The sequence below is a fragment of the Hemitrygon akajei genome, chromosome 9 (genome assembly GCF_048418815.1).
Source record: "Hemitrygon akajei chromosome 9, sHemAka1.3, whole genome shotgun sequence".
In the NCBI taxonomy this organism is placed as follows: domain Eukaryota; kingdom Metazoa; phylum Chordata; class Chondrichthyes; order Myliobatiformes; family Dasyatidae; genus Hemitrygon; species Hemitrygon akajei.
Window position 1 is genome coordinate 150337286 of NC_133132.1, and position 22094 is coordinate 150359379.

Here is a 22094-nt window from a genome sequence, read left to right on the forward strand (position 1 = left end):
AAGGTTTTTATCACCTTCAAAGATTATTTTGTCTGCTGCAAGGTAAGTACCTGAGAGGCACCAATAAATTTCTGAAGGTTAAACCATATCTGATAATTAACATTTTAAGAAGGACACAAGGATAGTGGATGGGGTGAAACTACAGAGGTATACTTGGAAGTTACTTGATAAAGTTTCATACAAGAAAATAAAGTGATAATTTAACCATGCTAACCTTCTGCCACATTGATAATTGTTTGGAAATCAGAAAAAAAACAGCTGAGAAACAAGGAATGTACTATGAACATAGAATGGGACAAGTGGTGATCTCCAAATAGCTTTATTGAGTCTTTAGTTTTGCTTCACAGATATAAAGGATATGGAGCCAAGCTAACAGAGAAATGCCACTTTAAATCAATATCATTAAATCAAGATTATTTAACTGCACAGATTACTAGATATGGATTTTAATCTTGATGAAACATAGGCTGTAATTTCCTGTATGTCTTGCAAATTTAAGGAGTTAGGAGGCACAACAGAGTATGTAGGAAGTTACACAGACAGAGTAAAAGAGATGGAAAAACTATGGTAAATAGAGTCCAGCTTGGAAAACACAGGGTAGGTTTTAACGGGGTGGAGATTCCTCTTGTAGGTGAACCTAGAACTGGGAGTCATTGTTTAAAAATGATAATTTCAGAGGTGACTTTTTTCCTCCCTCAGAGGTCCATAAGTTTCTGGAATGCTCTTCCACAATAAGTGACAGAAGCAGAGTTGTTAAACATTTCTAGGAAGAAGCTGATACATTCTTGATGAGCAAGGAGGAGAAAGATTACCATCGGTAGTTAGGATGTAGAGCTGAGATTACAACCAACCCAGCAAGGTTTTGATGGAAAGTTGGTGTAGACCTGTTGAGCCTGTGGCCAGTTAGACAAAAAACATAAAACATCAGCTAGTACAACAAAGGAATGAGCTCTTCGGCCCATAAAGTTGTGCCCAACCAATTCCTGCTTTTACTCATGCACATATTCTTCAAGTCTGGATCTAGAAAAACAAATCCTTTTCCCACAATATGTGCACTGATCGGTTTTCATGTGCATGCATAAAAATGACACTAAATCCTAGGCCACATTCAAAAAGTAAAATCAGTATCAAAAACATTTTTGTGTGCCAGTGAGGCTTAGAAATAATTTTATCAAAGAACTGAAAGGGAGCCCAAGTATAATTGGAACAAAATGCTCACTATTTCTTTTGCCCAACACAAGGAGAGATGACATAAGAAGAATCAAGATTTACAAATAACTAGTGAGGTGCTTATTTAATCATTGATTAGTGCCGAATTTTGTTTTGTACATAAACAAGAACTACCTGAAAGTCTTAAAATAATCCATAATCAAACTCACAAACAAATGATAATGAAGACATTAGAATTGTTTTATGCAGTTTAGACACTACAATTTTCCTCTTGGGTAATAAATCCCACAACAAACAAAACTTTGAATTCACTTTGCCCAAACAAATGAATGAAGGCAGCCTGGCCAAGTTATGAGTCATTAAGGTTTATATAAACTGTAGACATTGTTCCTCTAATTCAGAGCATATGCTGTCCAGGCTGAGGAATTACTAAGGAGACACAAGGTGCACAGTGGGAGAGGAAAGCAGCATTAAATCAAAGAGTTGTTTAAAACAGTGGGATCCAACAGGCAGACTATCATAGGTGTAAAGCGCCTGTGCATTGGAGCAGGATAAATCAAGTTAGAATCAGAGTCACAGCACAGAAACAGGCCTTTCAGCACATCTATCCCATGCCAAACCATTAACGTGCCCAATCCCATCGACCTGCACCCAGACAACAGCCCTCCCATCCACGTACATATCCAAATTCCTCTTAAATGTTGAAACTGAACCCGCACCCACCACATGCACTGGCAGCTTGTTCCATACTCGCACCACTCTCTGAGTTAAGAAGTTCCCCCTTCTGTTCCCCTTAAACATTTCATCTTTCACCCTTAACCCATGACCCCTAGTTGTAGTCCCACCCAACCTCTGTGGCAAAAGTCTGCTTACATTTACATTACCCAAACCCCTCATAATTTTGTAAACCTCTATCAAACTTCCCTTCAATTTTCTGCGTTCCAAGGAATAAAATCCTAATCTATTCAACTTTTCTCTATAATTCAGGTCCTTAAGTTCTGGAAATGTCCTTGTAAATTTTCTCTGTACTCTTTCAATCTTACTTACATCTTTCCTTTATGTAGGTGACCAAAACTGCACATAATACTCCAAGTTAAACTTCACCAACGTCTTAATTTCAATTTCAACACAATGTCCCAACCCATGTAGTCAATACACTGATTTATGAAGGACAATGTGCCAAAGGATAATGTATGACTCTATCTACCTGTGATGAACTTCCAATGAATTATGGATCTGTATTTCCAGATCCCTTTGTAATAACAGACACCTCAGTGCCCACTACTCATTGCGTAAGAATTGCCCTGCTTGGTCCCCCCAAGGTGCAACGCCTTAAATTTGTCTGCATTAAATTCCATTTGCCATTTTTCAGGCCATTTTTGCAGCTGGTCCAGATCTCACTGAAAGCTTTGGTAGTCTTCCTCGCTGTCCTCTACACCCTCAGTTTTGGTATCATTCACAAATTTGCTTATCCAATTTACCACATTTTCATAAAGGTTGTTGATATACATAGTTGGCAAATAACAACGGACCCAGCATCGATCTCTGTGGCACACCACTAGTCACAGGCCTCCAGTCAGAGAGACAACCATCTATCACCACTCTCTGGTTTCTCCTATGAAGCCAATGTTTAACCCAATTTAATGGCTTATTCTTAGAGCCTTTCTAAAACAATTGAATAATGTTAGCTTTCCTCCAATCTGACATCTCAACCTCTTTGTTAGGGCACCTGCAATTTCTGTACTTGCCTCCCACAGGGTCCAAGGGAACACCTTTGTCAGGCCCTGGGGATTTAATGTCACTCCTCCTCTGTAATCTGTATACGCCCATGACTTTGCTGCTGCTTTGCCTCACTTCTGTAGATTCTGTCTCCTAGTAAACACAGATGTGAAAAATCCATTTGAGATCTCCCCCCATCTCTTTCAGCTCCATGCGTAGATTACTGTACCAGTCTGATCTTCCGGAAGTATTTGACTGCAAAAATTCTGTCACTTAAAGTAAGCAGCAGTTTAACTGTTTGTGACTCAAGATCTGCAAATGTGAGATTTTATGAAAAGTGGTTTCTTTATATTTGACATTCATATTCCTGTTTTAAGAGTAGAAAGATATTTGTTATGAACATTGTTTATGGGTAGAAATACAGATTTGGCAAGTTTTTAAACATTCAGAATTTTAAATATAATTTCACTTGATTAAACTCTTCTCGAGCTTCCAGCTGGGTACGGGTGTCAATTTTAACCAATGTTTCGACAACAAACTCTGCCAGCTTCATCAGGGATGGTGCCTAGGCATGTCAGGTCCGGTGGTATATATAACCCCGTTGTCTGTCCCTCCTGATCGGTTAGTCCTCATTGTTAGGTTTTCTGGTTTTTCCTTGGCCCTTTTCAGTTTGTTTAGTTTTTAGATTGTTGGAGTGCCCGCAGTTGCACTTACGCACCAAATGCTTCTTCAGGTATGTCGATGACACCTTCATAATGTGGCCTCATGGACTCCAGCTACACCAACAGTTCCACAACCATCTGACCAGCATACATCTAAACATTCAATTTACGATGGAGATGGAGAAGAACGATTGCCTCCCACTCTTGGACTTTCTAATACAATGGAAACCAGATGGCATGGCATCTATCAGAAGCCCACTCATTGGGACATACCTCAGCAATAACAGTCACTATCATGCCTTCCAACATAGAGTGGTTCTTTCTACTTTGTGAGTTTTCTGTGTGAAAACTATTTCAGACCTGGAGAGTCGCCACGAGGAAATGTTGATTAAGCGCGACATTCCTACAAAACGGCTACAAGGTGAAGGAGATTAATTGGGCCCTGAAAATGGCCGATGGAAAAACTAGGAAACCTCACACTTGGGAGGAACCCATCGCTACCTCCTTTCTTCCCTATATTTCCACTGTTTCTGGAAGAATTGCCAGGATCCTGAAGAAATACTTGACTAATAGCATCCACAGACCTGTAAGAAAGCTCAAATCCCAGTTTATGCAGGCCAATGACAACGTGGAAGCTGAGAAGAGTTTATTCAGCATATACGTCCAGAAGGCACTAGCTAGATCCTTTTTCACATTTACTTGATTAGTTTAATTGAGTTACCCTTTATTGCACTCAGTGATGAAAATTGTTTTGCAGGCATTGAAAACTATTTCATACTCTGAAACTAAGAGCTAGCAGGGAGGCATCCAATTTCTGATTGCTATAGCAAATTATGATCTCAGTCTTCTGGACAGATTGCTCACATAACTTTCCAATTGTATTGGCATATAATATATTGGATTACTTAGTATATACTTGCATATTTGTTGTTAAAATGTGGTGGGATGTGACTAACGGTGTTTGTGGTGTATGCTCAGACTTTGAGACCAGCTTCAAGTTTCTGAACCAGAACCACGCTTATTATACATGTATTTGAACTGAAGTGAAACCAATTTTTGCTTTGTGATAAAGTAAGGGGTTAAGGAGGGATTGACCTCTTTGTTGTTCTGATGTTGTTACTTAGTATTCTAAATGCACTACTGTTTAAATTAGGTAAGATTGGACTCAGTATTGTTTATCACATTATAATTTTAACTTTGATTAACCTTTTTAAGAATAGTATGGATATTTACACTTTTTACCTGGAAATACTGTAAATGAAAATAATTAACACCTCCAGTAATTAACTGTAAATCAGAATACTATTGTAATAGTTGAAGTCCGTTTTAATCTAGAGACACTTATTTAATAAGGTTCCTAAGCCTTTGAAATTGTTTCATCTTGTAACTAATGAAAATCAGAACACATGGAAGAGTAAAACTATTTTTGCAACATTCAATGTTTAATTCAGGCAGACACTAAAGGGCAAATGCTCCTACCTTCCTGAAAGCTCGGGTTATCATAATGCACTTCCATCATCACATATGTGGGGTCGCCTGGTGTTCCGAGGGAAAGTCCAACATTAGGGGGAAAGGAAAATCCCTGTAGTCGTTGGACAAAATGAAAATCTAAAACTTATGTCTCCTTTGTGCTTTGACAGTATGATTGTACGCAGGCGTAAAAATACAATTTCTGGAACTCAGTTTTCATCATGCTAAAACAACTTACAATTTATTGAAAAGGATTGACAGAACTTTTCAGAACAGGAAAATAACTTCTTCCAAGCATTGCCAACATAAAATGTAACATACTACCCCGGGACAAAATGTGGCATATAATTCTTAAATTATTTGGGAAATACAGCAAGGTATTGTGATATCAGAATCTATCCCCTGTACATTTTGGTACTTATTTATATAAAGAGTGCTAATGTAAACAAGGGATAGATTGCATTTCATTGAATACACTGCTTTTGTGTATTCCACTGAAAACTTTACAAATTTGCAATATCTTTGATTATATGAAAGGCTTATCCAACATTTTAGACACAAGCTACACATATGTTTCTTCCTTGATAGACGATCTGGATAGTACAAATTAGCTCTAGCGTATGAACATAGTAGTAGGAGAATCAAGACAGAGTTGATGGAGTTGAACACATTATTTCCCTGTAGCCTATGGGAAAATGGGATTACTCTGAGAGTTGATAGACTTTATGGGCAACTTGGTCTCCTATTAGTAGGAAATATAATTCAGCATCTGGAAAAAGGTCATAGAGTCATAGAAAAGTACAGTAGAGAAACAGGCCTTTCGGCCCATCTAGTGCATGCCAAACCATTTGAACTGTCTACTCTAATCGACTTACTTCGGAACCATAGCCCTCCCTACCCTACCATCCATGTACCTATCCAAACTTCTCTTAAACGTTGAAATCGAGCTTGCATGCACCACTTGTGCTGGCAGCTTGCTCCACACTCTCATGACGCTCTGAGTGAAGAAGTTTTCCGTGCTGTTCCCCTTACACTTTTATCAGTTGACTGAAGAATAAATAATTTCTTACTTGAAATGCTATTACCATTGGTATTGTTGGATTTGGCTGTGGAATTGCTATTTTTCTTTTAGTTTAATTTTCCTATGTTTGCTTATATTTAATATAATTACCCATACACATGTAATTTTCAGCAATTATGTTACAGATGTTTCTGTAGGTTTCTAGAAACTTCTTAGCTTTCAGTAGCAGATGCCATGCCACTTCAATCTGGCTATTTTATAGATTAGTTGTTAACACTAGAATTTTTATTATCCCTAGTCTGAGTCTGAGAGAACCACTACTTCTCTTTCCTTTGTTTTTTTTGTTTATTTTCTTTTTCTCTCCTGTCCTTTTCTTGTTTTTTTCTTCTTCTTTTTATTCACTTAATAAAATGATCCTAAATAATAAGTTCTATGCTTATTCTTGACTTCCAAAGGACCTTTTGATCACAAAAGTATCAGTATCCACCAGTTTTACTATCAGGACTATAAATGTGCAAGATGGAAGGGTGACTGTAGTTTTTAGGGATTACATATTATAGTTTATCAATTATTTTCTAAAATAGCAAACAAGATGAATAAAAATATCTAGGACCAGTGTAATGGAAAGCTTTTCTTTCAGCTTTCTATGAAACAGGAAGCAACTATTGTTCGAATCTGTTTTGTCAGACTTCCTAATCAAAATATACTCATCTGTAAGACATCTATTTAAAGTTGATCACATCCTGAGGATAGCAAGTGTTATATCAAGTCAAAACATTTACAGATGTTGATTCAGCTGTAACAATAGCTTGTAGGTAAGATGTTTTCTGTTCTTTGTAACACAAAACAGTCATTATATATATATGTTTGGTTGGAGACATATCAGTTCATTTCTGAGCACCATTTGATGTGCCTTGACAGAAAGAGAGTTGGTTCCAGACTTTTGTAGAAGAGAGAAGTTCAGATTCTTCAGATCTGTTCTCAATTGAGATTCTAAATTGGAGAAAAGTCAATGATGATGGTATCAGAAATGATCTGGCAAGTGTGGACTGGGACAGCCTGTTTTCTGGTAAAGGAGTACGTGGAAAGTGAGAGGCCTTCCAAAATGAAAGCTTGCATATACCTATCAGAATAAGAGGTAAAGGTAACAAGTGTTGGTTTTCAAGAGATATTGAGACCCTGGTTAAGAGTTAAAAAGGAGGTGCACAGCAAGTAGGAACAAATGAGGTATTTATGGATCACATGAAATGCAAGAGAACTTTAAGAAAGAAATCAGGAAGGCTAAAAGATGGCAGGAAGTTACTCCAGCAGACAAGGTGAAGGAAAATTCTACAGGTATGTTAAGCAACTGGATTCCTAGGGACAAAAATATTCCACTGGAAGACCAGGATGGTAATCCATGTGTGGAGCCAAATCAGGGGAGCACTTAAATGCATTCTTTACATCTGTCTTTACTTGGAAGATGAACACAGAATCTATAGAAGTGAGACAAAAAGACATCAACTTTATTGGTGCTGTAGAGATTACAGAGGAGGAGGAGGTATTTGATACGCTGAGGAAAATCAGGGTAGATAACTCCCCAGGGCTTGACAAGGTGTTCCCGTGGACCCTATAAGAGGCAAATGCAGGAATTGCCAGACCCTAGCAGAAGTATTTAAATCATCCTTAGCAACAGGAGAGGTACTAGAGGATTGAAGGATACCCAATGTTATTCCATTCTCTAAAAAAGGCTCTAAACAGAACCCAGGAAATTATAGGCCAATGAGTCTGACATCTGTTGTGGGAAAGTTATTGGAAGGTATTCCAAGGGACTGGGTATATTAATTATTTGGATAGACATGAACTGATTAAGGATAATTAGCATGGTTTTGTGTACAGATCAGCATGGATTGGTCATGTCTAACCAATCTTATAGTGTTTTTGGATGAAGTGGTAAGGAAAATGGATGAAGGCAAGGAAGTGGATGCTGTCTATATCGATTTTAGTAAGGCATTTGACAAGGTCCCAAATGGGAGGCTAGTCAAGAAGGTTCTGTCGCTCGGCATTAGGGTGAGGTAGTAAATAGGATTAAACATTGGCTTTCTGGGAGAAGCCAGAGAGTGGTAGTTGAGGGTTGCCTCACTGACTGGAGGCCTGTGACTAGTGATGTGCCACAGGGATCGGTGCTGGGTCTGTTGTTGTTTGTCATCTATTTCAATAATCTAGATGATAACGTAGTTGATAATGTAGTTGGTAATGATAATGGTGGTTTCTTTTGAACTTATAGTCTTTTAACATCTTTGGACTATTTTTACTGTGCCCATGGTCTGTTTTTTTTTATCAATTATGCTATTGTTTGCACTGTTGTAACTATGTGGTTTTGTGCAGGTCTTGTAGCTTTAGTTTTTGGTCTTGTTTGTCTGGTGGGATTGGAGCTCCTTTCCGGGGAACGCGCTAAGATGGTAGCGCGATATTAATATGCAGCAGCCTCTCCAGACTCTGGATTGGGGATTGCCAAATGTTATGTGGATTTTCTGGTGTAGTCTGTTTTGTCATGTGCTTTTGTGATATCATTCTGGAGGAACGTTGTCTCATTTTTTAACTGCATTGCATTTGTGGTTTCTAAATGACAATAAACTGAATCTGATCTGATCTAGTTAACTGGATAAGTAAATTTGCAGATGACACCAAAACTGGGGTGTAATGGACAGTGAGGAAGGCTATCATAGCTTGCAGGGGGATCAGCTGGAAAAATGGGTTGACAAATGTCTGGCGGAACTTAATGCAGACATGTGAGATTTTGCTCTTCAGTTGGACCAACCAGGGTAACTCTTCCATAGTGAATGGTAGGATACTGAGAAGTGTGATAGAACAAAGGAATCTGGGAATACAGGTCCATAATTACTCGAAAGTGGTGTCACAGGTAGACAGGGTTGTAAAGAAAGCTTTTGGCACATTGGCCTTCATAAATCAACGTCTTGCGTATGGAAGATGGGATGTTATGTTGAAATTGTATGGGACATTATGTTGAAGTTGTATAAGATGTTTGTGAGGATGTATTTGGAGTACTGAGTGCAGTTTTGGTCACCTACATACACAAAAGATGTAAACAAGGTTGAAAGAATGCAGAGAAATTTTACAAGGATGTTGCCAGGTCTGGAGGACCTGAGTTATAAGGAAAGATTGAGCAGGTTAGAACTGTATTCTTAAGAATGCAGAAAACTGAGAGGAGATTTGATAGAGGTAAACAAAATTATGAAGGGTATAGAGAGGCTAAATGTAAGTAGACTTCTGCTTCTGAGGTTAGAGGGACTACAACAAGAGCTCATGGCTTAAGTGTGAAAGGTGAGAAGTTTAAGGGGAACAGGAGGGGCAACTTCACTCAGAGGGTCATGAGAGTGTGGAACGAGCTGCCTGCACATGTGGTGCATGCGAACTTGATTTTGATATTCAAGGGAAGTTTGGATAGGTACATGGATGGTAGGGATATGGACGGCTATGGTCCTGGTGTAGGTCGATGGGAGTAGGCAGTTCAACTGATTTCAGCATGGACTAGATGGGCCGAAGAGCCTTTTTCTGTGCTGTATTCCTCTATGAATCTATGACTAAAGGAGAGAAAAAACTACTTCTACTATCATCTATGTTTCTCCTATAGATCTAGCACGGAGGACATTCTGACAGGCTGCGTCACTGTCAGGTATTTTGGGGGGTGGGGGGTGGGTGCTACTGCACAGGACCAAAAGAAGCTGCAGAGGGTCGTGAATTTAGCTGGCTTCATCTTGGGTACTAGCCTACAAAATACCCAGGACATCTTCAAGGAGCGATGTCTCAGAAAAGCAGTATCCATTATTAAGGACACCAACACCCAGGGCATGCCCTTTTCTCACTGTTACCATCTGGTAGGAGGTACAGAAGCCTGAAGGCACACACTCAGCAATTCAGGAATAGCTTCTTCCCCTCTGCCATCCGATTCCTAAATGGGCATTGAACCCATGAACACTACCTCACTTTTTAATGTATATTATTCCTGTTTTTGCATGAGTTTTAATCTATTCAATATTTTGTAATTGATTTACTATTTCTTTATTATTTATTTATAATTATTTTTTTCTTCTTCTTCTGTGTGATGTATTGCATTGCACTGCTGCTGCTAAGTTAACAAATTTCACGACATATGCTGGTGATAATAAACCTGATTCAGATTCTGAACTTAATAATGTTATAGGAACACATTCATATGTAGAGACCAAAGGTCAGGCATTCTTGACTCAGAGATGGCTTGTATATTCCGTTTATCAGAATGCACCCCTGACAAATTCAGTGTTCGCTTAGCAATGGTCTCACTCATGTTAAAGCTGAAGTTTTACAAACTTATATTACGTGTTCAAGATCCATTGTTTATATTAACAATGGGTGGGACAACAACCAGAGGTCTTGGGTTGAGGTTGGAAGGTGAGAAACTTAAGGGGAACAGAAGGGGCAACTTTTTCACTCAGAGGGTCGTGAATGATCTGCCAGCACAAGTGGTCCATGCCAGCTCAAGTTCAATGTTTACAAGAAGTTTGGACAGGTATGTGGATGGTAGAGATATGGAGGGCTATAGTCCCGATGCAGGTCATTGGAAGTAAGCAGTTTAAACAGTTTCAGCATGGACTTGATGGCTGGAGGGCCTGTTTCTGTGTTGTACTTCTCTATGACTCTATGACAGAAAGGGAAATGGTTCTAGACTTTAGTAGATGAGAGAAGTAGGGATTCTTCAGATTTACTGGCAATATTTGGGAAAGGAGTACACAAACCAGAGGTTATATGTAAAGTCTACACATGGTTGCCTTAGTCTTAAATGAAAGCAGGCAGTATGATTTTATGTGTAAAAGTGATAGTTTCTGCATTTACAATGTTTAAGTACTGATCTTGTATTTGCATAATAAATATAAGTCTGAACCATGAGGAATCACTTAAGTAACTTTAAAGGGAATTCTTTAGGGCATTCATGGTTAACTTGACTAAGTGGAATAAATACTTCAGGGCACGAGACCAAGAAAAATTAAGAGCAGCGCCTAAATGGTATTCTATGTCAAGGAAAGCAGGAACTGACCAGGGTTTGAGTGCAAAGAAGATGAAGTCTGAGAAGTCTCTTTGGGGAGGCAAACCTGTGCATGAGACAGACAATAATATTGCCATAGCAACAGTGCCAGAAAACCTTGGTCAACAAGTGTGAAGATGGAAGGCTTCATTGCTCCTTTTTGGATTGAAAAAAATTTTGCTATTAAACCTAGGATATCATTATGCAGTAAAGTTTGTGGCATAAAATAAAGTAGTATCATATGTGTGTGTTCTTACATGAAACTACAAAAAATAAACAATGTCAAATGAGCAACTATTACTCATAGTTGTTATATCTTTCATCTCCAGACACATGAAAATTTATGAACTGAAATATTAGAGTCATAAAGAGCAAACAGTTTTAAATACAGTAAATATAAGTTTTGATTTTACATCTGAAGAATTTGCTTTTACATAAATGAACAGATTACAAGAATAATGACCTACCTTTCCTCCAATTGCCCATGCTACAATGATACTTTCACAACGTAAAAAATCATCTGGCATATTGGAATGGTAGCATTCATGCCCAATGTCAAGGGCACTATCATTTAAGCTGCTGTGACACTGATAAAGGAGAATATGATGTACCAAATGTTCATGTCCTTTCTGAATTATGGGTTCAACCTGTGAATAAATGCATTAAAAAGTAAATAATCTTGTTACAAAGCAAAATGCATCTTCTTTTCTCATAAGACATATTTTATGTACAGTGATTACTTTTGGTACAGCGCTGGTGGCCTTTTTATATTGCTGTCTGACCCTAAAAAATTAAGTGTGAGAGTTTGACTCAGATGTGTATATGTTGTTTCCCAGTAATCTATGAAAAACACCAAATCTGTAAATGCTAACAAACATAATATCAAATGGACAAAAGTATAAAGAGCCCACTGACACCATTGGGTGTTCCAGAACTAGCGGTACTTTCATACCCCTAATCTAGGTTAGAGCTCCATTCAAATAAACCATGTTGCTAATGACTGTATCGCCACTGTAAAAGCCTATATCTTCTGATTTCAGTCTGAGATCCCCAATCATTTGAACGCTGACCATCACACGAGAGGGTGCATTTCTTCCCATTCCTTCCTCAGTGGTATTAATGTTCGCTTATTATTGACACATGTAATGAGATACAGTGAAAAGCTTGTCTTGCATACTAGAAATATGAGGAATTCTACAGTTGCTGGAGATCCAAAGCAACACACACAAAATGCTGGAGGAACTCAGCAGGTCAGGCAGCAACTATGCAAGTGTTGCTTTGTCTTGCATACTGTTTATTCAGATCAAATCATTACACAGTAGATATTATTCTAGCTCATTACACATTCAGCTAGAATAAGGTAAAACAATGACAATGCAGAGTAAAGTGTAAAAGCCACTAAAAAGAGCAGTGCAAGTAAACAAGCAGTCTCTGGACAGCCATCACTGCCAGGTTACCCAATCACGCACATCCCAATTCTTAGATGTTTGAGCTGACCACATCTTCATAACCTAACATAATCGTCATCCCTCTTTTCTCACCTTCTGCTTTTCTAATCATCTGATCCTGTTCTCTGTCATGCTGTACCCAAGTTCTGAACCAGCTTTTTTTAAAAAAGGATATGAAATTAAACAAACGTCTTCCACATTCCTCTCTGCACACTTTAAGACAAACCCCTTTAGAATCAAAGCAGCAGCCAATGGAAATCAATCACCGAGAAACCTCCAAGAAATTGTCAACAATTTTTTTTTCAGTTTTGGAATCTGGCTTCAATAGCTAGAGAACGATTTATTACTAAACCCCTAAATTGGTGGCGAGCCATCTCTAGAATTGCCCCAGTTCTAAGAAATGTACTTCCATAAAACTGTTGTGCAAACAGTTCCAGGATTTAGACCTTGGTGAGTTCCACATGCTAAGAATCTGTTGCACTGCAACATTTTGTGATAACTTTCCAATCTAACAATAATTTACTTTTTTATTTTTCCTTCCAAAATTGATACCTCACATTTACCCACATTAAAGTCAACCGGCCAACTTCTTGCACTTCACTTGGGCTATCTTTATCTCTTTGCAGGCTCTTTGTCTCTTCCTTGTCTCGGACTTGTCTTTATATCATGAGTAACCTTGACTGAAATACACGCAGTCCCCTCATCTTGATTCTAAGTATTTCAGGCTCCAGCAGTGACCCCTGTGATATTCTACTAGTTACTGACTACCAAGTTGAAAATTACACATTTATCCCAACTCTGTTTTGCTACTTGCCAATCTACCTTCCATGCCAACACATTACCCCCAAACAAGTGCTTTTATTTTGTGTCGCAATCTTTTATGCAGCACTCTAATAAATATTTTCTGGATTAATGTGTGGAGGATGGTGAATCAAATTGGCTAAGACCTTATCAAAGGCTAAAAAGCCAAGAGAAAACACTGTGGGTAAGTAAAACTTGAATTCATTATCTCACTCCCTCTGATCTTTCTGTCTGTGACCTCTTGCACTGTCAAAAAAGGCCAATGAGAGTTTGAAAAAACAACTTTCATCTTCCATCTGGAAACATTGTATCCTGCTGAATTTGATACCAAGCTCTCTAATTTCAGACAATTCAATCTTTTCAGTCTTTTGTTTTATGCACATTCTACCAAACTGCTCAAAATTCCCACCCAGTGTGACTCACGATACAACATTCTCAGTCTCCCAAATAAACAAACGAAAAGCTACAGAATTGAACATCTGATCCACAGTTCTCTCTCCATTTAAATGACTCCTGGCAACAATAACAACAGATTCTTCCATTTTAATTATGATTACACACATAATCACATTTTTGATGTGGTCAAACTTACTTTCCAGAATGAACGTTATGAAGACAAGTGTGGGGTGCTGTCCTTTGGGAGGTCAAACCAAGGTAAGACTTAGACAGTGAATGGCTGGGGTCTAATGTGTGCAGTAGAACAAAAGGACATTGAGAATAAAGATCTATAATTCCTTGGAAGGGCATCACATGTTGATAGGCTCATAAAGAGACCCTGTGGCACACAGGCTTTCATAAATCAAGATACTGAGTATAGGATAAATGCAAGAAATTCTGCAAATCCATAATCTTCCACCTTCCAGCTTGTACTCTTCCACTCTCCCCCCCCCCTTAAAAAAAACTTCTTATTCTGGCTTCTTACTCCTTCCTTTCCAGTTCTGTTTAAAAGTCTCTGCCTGAAACATTGACTCTTTATTCCTCTCCATGATTGAGTATAGAAGTTGAGATGTTATGCTGAAATGGTATTAAGAATGTGGCTGACCTGTTCTGCTTACCTACATATATAGAAATTTACAGCACATTACAGGCCCTTTGGCCTACAATGTTGTGACAACCATGTAACCTGCTCTCGAGACTGTCTAGAATTTCCCTAGCACATAACCTTCTATTTTTCTAAGCTTCGTGTACCTACCTAAGAGGCTCCTAAAAGACCCTATTGTATCCGCTTCCTCCACTGCCGCCGGCAGAAAATTCCATGCACCCACCACTCTCCATGTGGAAAAATGTACCCCTGACATCTTCTCGGTACCTACTTCCAAGCACATTAAAACAATGCCCCCTCATGTTAGTCATACAGGAAAGGTATCTTTAAGCTTAAAAGATCGCAGACAAAATGCACAAGGGTGGTGCTGGGACTTGAAGACCTGAGTTACAGGGGAAGGTGGAATAGGTCAGGACTTTATTCATGTGTTGTTTGCGTTAACGAAAGCTCAAGCTAAGGAGCTTGTAAATGTTGCTACACATTCCAGTCCCATGGCCAGAATGTTCAGCAGAACAACACAACTCAACAACAGCAACAAATCAAAACAATACCAAAACCAGCCCCTCCACTCCACCTACCCAAAGCTGTAAAAACAAAAGAGATTATACACTAAAGCAGGACAGCAAGAAAATAAGGCAGCAGGGCAACCAGGAGCAGTGGAACAAGGAAATAATGGTGAGATGGGGAAAAGAATAATCAGAGGAATGGAATGGAAAACATAAAAAGGCAGAAATAGGTCAGGAAACATGAAAGATAGTTATAATATTTTAAACTTCAAACAATGCGACTGAGAGATCATCAAGATATCTATCAAAGCTATTGGATGTTTGTCCAGCATACATTTACTACAAGCTGATTTTGGGGCCTTGAAAGGGAACTACGACTTATTAAAATGCATGAAAATAGCTTCAAAGGAATGACTTGACACAATTTTTAAAAAAAAACAAGTCCTCTGTCTGGAGCCTTAGCCCAGCAGGGTAAGGACTAAAGATAGAGGCAGATCTACATGCTAGCATTTCCAGTGACAGCAGAAGCTTAGCTATAAATAAAAAGCAGAAAATACAGTTTTCAGTTTGTGAACAGGAGTTACAAATAATGGTGAATGCAGAAGAGCACCTCAGATAGCATCAATGATTTAATACATAGAGGAATGTCATCAATGAAGTGGCAAGAGAGAGAGCTGCCTGATGGAGAAAAGACAAGAATATCTCAAAGGGCACGGAAACCAATTTCAAGATATAAATCTAATATAAAACTCTGAGTTTTATGTTCTCTAAAGAGCGGCATTTATCTTAAAGTTAGAGCATTTAATGGCTAATAAAGTTTGCAAGTGATTAAAAAGGAATTGCGGAGAGCTGGAGCAGGAACTCGCTGAAGTACTGCTGAAATAAAACCAACTCCTAAACCCACACCAAAGAGCAGGAGTAAAAAAAAATCTATTTAAAAATGTTTATTTGCTTAAACCAAAATTTAAAAATTATTAAAGATCAACTGGTTTCTCGCCAAAAAAAAACATAAAATAACAGTGGCAATTAGTGTGAAGGCAGCACAAACCATTCCTTGAAATTTCTCCATAGGTCAAACCTGCAGAATGAAAACATTTTTCTCATAGCAGCACTATAATTCACTGTGTTTGCTCAATCCTGATATTCAGCTGTAATATCCTGAATATTGTCTGTCACAAGGGCAGGAATGGCTGCTGGATGTTCTGGGATTTAGACGTTTCAAAAGGGACAGGGAGGGAGGTAAAAGAGGTGGGGGAGTGGTAATCAGGGATTGTATCACAGCTCAAGATAGGGATGAAATCCTGAGTGTCGTGGAGAGATCAATTTCTGAGTCAGTATGAGTGGGAATCAGAAACAGGAACTGGGTCTTAAATCAGTGGTGGACAAACTAGTGGAAAGGATTCTTAAGGTCAGGATTTATGATCACTTGGAGAGGTTAGTGATAATTAGCATGCCTTTGTGAGGGGCAGTTTATACCTCATAAGCCCAATTGAATTATTTGAGGTAGTGAGAAAATGAATTGATGAATTTACAGCTTTAGATATGGTGTATATGGAATTAGATAAGGCGTCCAACAAGTAAAGTCAGGAGACATAGGGATTCAGGGAAACTTGGCTGTGTGGATTCAAAGTTGGCTTGCCCACAGAAGGAGAGAGTGATAACAGATGGAGCATATTCTGCCTGTTGGTTGGTGACCAGTAGTCTGGGACCTTTTCTTAGTGATTTTTATAAAGGACGTGGCTAGGGAAGTGGGAGATTGGTTAGTAAGTCTGCAGGTGATACAAAGGTTGGTGGACTTGTGGATAGTGTAAAAGGTTGTCATGAGTTACAATGGGACATCAATAGGATGCAGAGCTGTGCTGAGAAGTGTCAGCTGAAGTTCAATCCAGAAACACGTTAAGGGATATACTTTGGGAGGTTGAAATTGAAGGCCAAGTGCAAGGTTTATGTCAGGATTCTTAGCAGTGTGGAGGAACAGCATGATCATTGTCCACAGATCCATCAAAGTTGTTGTACAAGTTGATAGGGAGGTTAAGAATACATATGGCATGTTAGCCTTGATTAGTTGGGGGATTGAGTTCAAAAGCTCTGAGGTAATGTTGCAGCTCTATAAAACTCTGCTTCATCCATACTTGGAGTATTGTGTTCAGTTCTGGTCACCTCGTTATAGGAAGGATATAGAAGCTTTAGAGTCAAAGGAGATTTACCAGGATGCTGCCTGGAACAGAGAGAATGTCTTTGGAGGGAAAGTTGAGTAAGTTAGGGCCTTTCCATTTGGATTGAAGGAGGTTCAAAGGTGATTTGATAGAGGTTTATGAGATAAGAGGGATGGATAGAATGGACAGCAGTACCTTTTCCCAGGCAGAAATGGCTAATATGAACGGATATAATCTTAAGATGATTGCAAGAAAGTATAGGAGAGGGGGTGTCAGAGGTAGTTGTTCTATTTTTAAAAACACTGAGTAGTAGGTGTGTGGAAAGTACAGCCAATAGTGGTGGTAGAGGCAGATACATTAGGAACATTTAAGAGAAACATGGATGAAAGAAATATGGAGAACTATATTAGTGAGAAGTGCTAGATCGATCTTTGAGTGGTTGAAAAGATCGGCACAACATCTGTTCTATGTTCCATGATCAAAAGCTGATCACCCCCCTCCCCCCCACCTCCTGTGAGGCATCCTTGGCCCAGCCACTTGGGAGACACACACTATCCTGGAATCTCAGCCAAGGCCACAGAAACATCCATTCATGTTGGAGGGTTACTTTGTGAATTTCTAAGAGCTGCTTAAGTTATTACGCTTGATGCTTCAAGGCAGTGCAACACTAAAATGCGTGGTTGAAAAGGTAATACACAGATGCTCTCATCTGCCTGCTCAGATCATTAAAGATCCCACTATATTTTCAAAGAGGAAAAGTGAAACTATTTAAATAAGTGGCTCACCGCTGAAAAATCCAAATCTTAATCACAGAAATTAAAAACACAATTTCAGCATAAGAATTGCTGTTATTTGGTAAATCTTATCACTATAAGTGGGCTAAGTGCTAAATCTGCCCATCTACTTATCCCTGCAAGCAGCCATAGTGCTACATCTGCCCATGCACCTTCTCCCTCAGCTCTATTAAGGGCTTCAAACAGTCTTTCCAGGTGAGGCAACACTTCACCTACGAATCTGCTGGCATCATCCATTGTGTCCAGTGCTCCTGACACAGCCTCCTCTGATGAGACCCGTGGTAAATTGGAGAACTGCTTCGTCGAGCACCTCCACACCGTCTGCCACTGGGACTTCAAGGGCGGAGGAATGACACCTAATATTCCATCTAGGTACCCTCCAACTTGATGGAATGAATATTGATTTCTCCTCCTGGTGAACAAATTCCACCTTCCTCCCCTTCGTCTCTTCCCCACTCTGATCTTTAATTTCTTCTCACCTGCCTATTACTTCTCTCTGAGTCCCCATCCCTCCACCTCCTTCCCTTTCTCCTACGGTCCACTTTCCTCTCCTATCAGGTTCTTTCCTCTCCAGTCCTTGACCTTTCCCACCCACCTGGCTTCACCTATCACCTCCCACCTCTTTTTTATTCTGGCATCTTCCCCCTTCCTTCTCAGTCCTGAAGAAGGGTCTCAGCTCGAAACATTGACTGTTTACACTTTTCCATAGATGCAGCCTGACCTGCTCGGTTCCTTCAGATTTTGTGTGTGGATTTGGTGAATCATGTTTGTTTCTCCCCCCCCCCCCCCCCATGCTGTGAAGACCACTGACATGCTTACATTTATCATCTGAGCTCTTGGTCTGTAACTCAAGCAATCATTGTTCAGATCCAGCTTATCTCTCGTTCTTCTAGCAATCACACAAAATCATATATAGCAGGGTAAAGTTTTAATCTAATCACAGTTATAGTCAACCTAGCACAAGTTCTGTAAGTTATCAACAATTTTGTTATACATTGTTTCAACAATATCCTCCCCAAATTATGCTCTGAAAGAGCAAAAGAAGAAATAAATTATAGTTTTTTTAAGTGGCACTCAAACAGCAAGCCAAGGAAACTATTTGTCATAAAAGACAAGCATGAACTTTCTGAATGATCATTCATTTCTGAAATGGTCATAAATCACAACTGGTAGAAGGTATCCTCCCATCCTGAAACAAAGTGGAATTATTAAACTAAACACAGTATTGTTTGCAGTAGGTATAATCACAGAGAGGGTAATCTGACATGATTAATCTGTTATTCTCTTATAAACTTGCCAATAATAATGCAAGCACTGTCTTTGCAGGGTGCTGTCTCAAAACTTCTTAGACTGAGGCTCTTTGTGTTCTTCTGCTAGATTTTTGAAAAAAAATCTAATGCCGGAAACATTCAATGGTCTAATGGCTGAGTTGCCACTAGCAACCAGATATGCAAGTTTTAATCCAGTACTGTGTGGTCAAATTAGGGCTGTTAACGGCACGCAATTGGAACTTCAATCACTGGCTTTCACTCTTTGCTTTTGTTATCCAAGTCTGTCAGATTTAAGGACAACCATTATATCTATTCCGACCCTGCCACCAAAGTTACCCTCACCCGTGTCTCCTCCATTTCCCAAACATCCGCCCTCAGCCCATCTTCCCACCGCCTTAACAGTGATAGAGTTTCCCTCGTCCAAACCTGCCACCCCATGAACCTAGCATTCAGCAGCCGTCACCCGCATCTCCTCCATTTCTCGGGCATCAGCCATCAACCCAACTTCCCACCTCTATATCAGGGATAGATTTCCCCTTGTCCTTATCTACCACCCCACGAGATTCCAAATCCAGCACCTCATTCTCCATAATTTCTATGATCTTCAACAGGATCATATTACTCAACACATCTTTACCTCTCCCACACTCTCTGCTTTCCACTGGGATCACTCTCTCCGTCCGTCCCTCCCCACTGATCTCCCTCCTGGCACCTATCCCTGCATTCGTACAAGTGCTACACCTGCCCATTCACCTCCTCCATCACTAACACTCAGGGCCCCAAACAGTCCTTCCAGGTGAGGCAACACTTCACTGGCAAGTCCTTCTGGGCTATTCAGTGTATCTGGGTGCTCCATCCACAGCAAGCAGGATTTCCCAGTGGCCAACCATTTTAATTCCATTCCCTGATCCCTTTCTGATAGGTCAGGCCTGACCTGCTCTACAGCCATGATGAAGCCACTCTCAGGTTGGAGGAGAAACGCCTCAGGACAGCCTCCAACCTATTGTGCTGAACATCGATTTCTCTAGCTTCCAGTAATTTTACCCTCCTCTCTTTTTCCATTCTCCATTCAGGTTTCTGTCTTATCCAGTCTGTTCTCTTCACCTGCCAATTGTTTCCCTCTGGTGCCCCACCTCCTTCCTTTTCTCCTGTGGTCCACTCTCTTCTCCTATCAGATTCATTTTTATTCAATGTTTAATCTGTTTCATCTATCACCTCCCAGATTCTGACTTTATCTCCCCTCCCCAGCCAACATACCTTCCCCCTCACCTAGTTTCACCAATCATCTGTCAACTTGTGCTCCTTCCCCTCCCCCAGTTTCTTATTCTCGCTTCTTCTCCCTTCCTTTCCAGTCCTGATGAAGGGTCTCAGCCTGAAACATTGACTGTTTATTCCTCTCTGTGAGTTCCTTTAGCATTAAGTGAGTGTTGCTCAAGATCGGCTCTGTCTTCCTGTGGCCAGATTTCCTCTAACACTGAACGATGTGTGCCATTGCATCTTATGATATCAGTGCATGTTGTACACTGTCACCCATTGCCTTGATGACTACCAGAGGCAGGCACTTCACATCTGGTGTCTTCCTTTGAAAGCGACCCAGCATTCACCAGGGAATGTTGAGCAGCTGTGTCACAGACATCAGTAGAAAACCCTGATGCTTGCTGTCTCAGCTCTCCTAGCACAGGAAGACTACTCCCTGCCAAGCTGAGCTAAGAGCCGCCAGCTTGTTTATTTTTCCCCTTATCTTCATCCTTCCTAAACAACAGACTCACATCCCACCTATGTCCAATTTTTTCCTTTATTCTTTGCAGCATTCTCTCTTCTCACCTCTCTCATCAGTCGGGGGTACAAAAACACATACCACAAGACTCAGGGACAACATCTACCCCACTGTTATCAAACTCTTTAATGGAATCTTTAATACACTATAGATTAATTTTTGATTTCCCAATTTACTTTGTCATGTGCCATGCATTTTCATTTGATTACCTGTACTGAACTTGCCCTGTAACTATATTCAACATAAACACAAGAGGTTCTGCAGATGCTGGAAATCCAAAGCAACACACACAAAATGCTGGAGGAACTCAGAAAGTTAGGCAGCATCTATGGAAATGAACATTTCGGGCTGAGACCCTTCTTCAGGATTGGAGAGAAAGGGGAAAGATGGAAGAACGAAAAGGTTGTGAGAGGGGAAGGAGGGCTAGCTAAAAGGTGATAGGTGAAGTCAGTTGGGTGGGAAATACAACATTCTATTTTTCTGGTAATATACATAGAACATATTGCACTGGACCAGGCCACTTGTCTCGTGATGTAGCGCCAATCTTGATACCAATTTATATTAGATGTCTTCTTCCTTTGTTCTATCCATATCTCCCCATTTATTTCATCTTCATGATGCTTCCTAAGCCCCACTATACTGTTTGATTCCACTACTACCCCAATAACCTATTCTAGGCACCTATTTTTCTCTACAAAAAAAAAACACCGCCCCTCACATTGCCTTTAAACTTTCCCTTCTAACCTTAAAAACATGTTCTCTGGGGAAAAGATTCTCAATGTATAGTCTATCAACAACTCTCATTATTGTAAAAATTTCTATCAGCCTTCAAGGATCCCAGTTTGTTCATCTTTCCTTATAGCTCACTTGGTATCCAGGCAGCATCCTGGTAAACCTCTTGTGCAACCTCTCCACAATCCCCACACCCTTCCTATGACAAAGTGACCAGAATTGCATGAAATGTTCCAAGTGCAGTCGGATTGCAGCTGCAGCATAACTTCCTTACTCTTATACTCAGACCCCTACCAGTGAAAGCAAACAAGCCATATGCCTTCTTTACCAGCTAATCGACTTGCATAGCCACTTTCAGTTAACTATAGGAATGGGCCCCAAGATCCCTCTGTACCTCAGTGCTACTAAGGGGTCTGCTATTAAATGTACATGTTTTCCTTTCATCTGAGGTCTCAAACTGCAG

General features: G+C 39.8%; 1 protein-coding gene across 1 annotated transcript in view; it reads right to left on the reverse strand.

Moving 5' to 3' along the window:
• moxd1 (monooxygenase, DBH-like 1) overlaps positions 1 to 22094 on the reverse strand; it is a 77470-nt gene that overhangs the window by 21776 nt on the left and 33600 nt on the right. The window contains exons 5-6 of the mRNA XM_073057260.1: positions 11572 to 11751; positions 5031 to 5133 (exon numbers count right to left, since the gene is read on the reverse strand). Coding sequence (XP_072913361.1) covers positions 5031 to 5133; positions 11572 to 11751 — 283 coding nt within the window. The remainder of the gene's footprint in view (positions 1 to 5030; positions 5134 to 11571; positions 11752 to 22094) is intronic.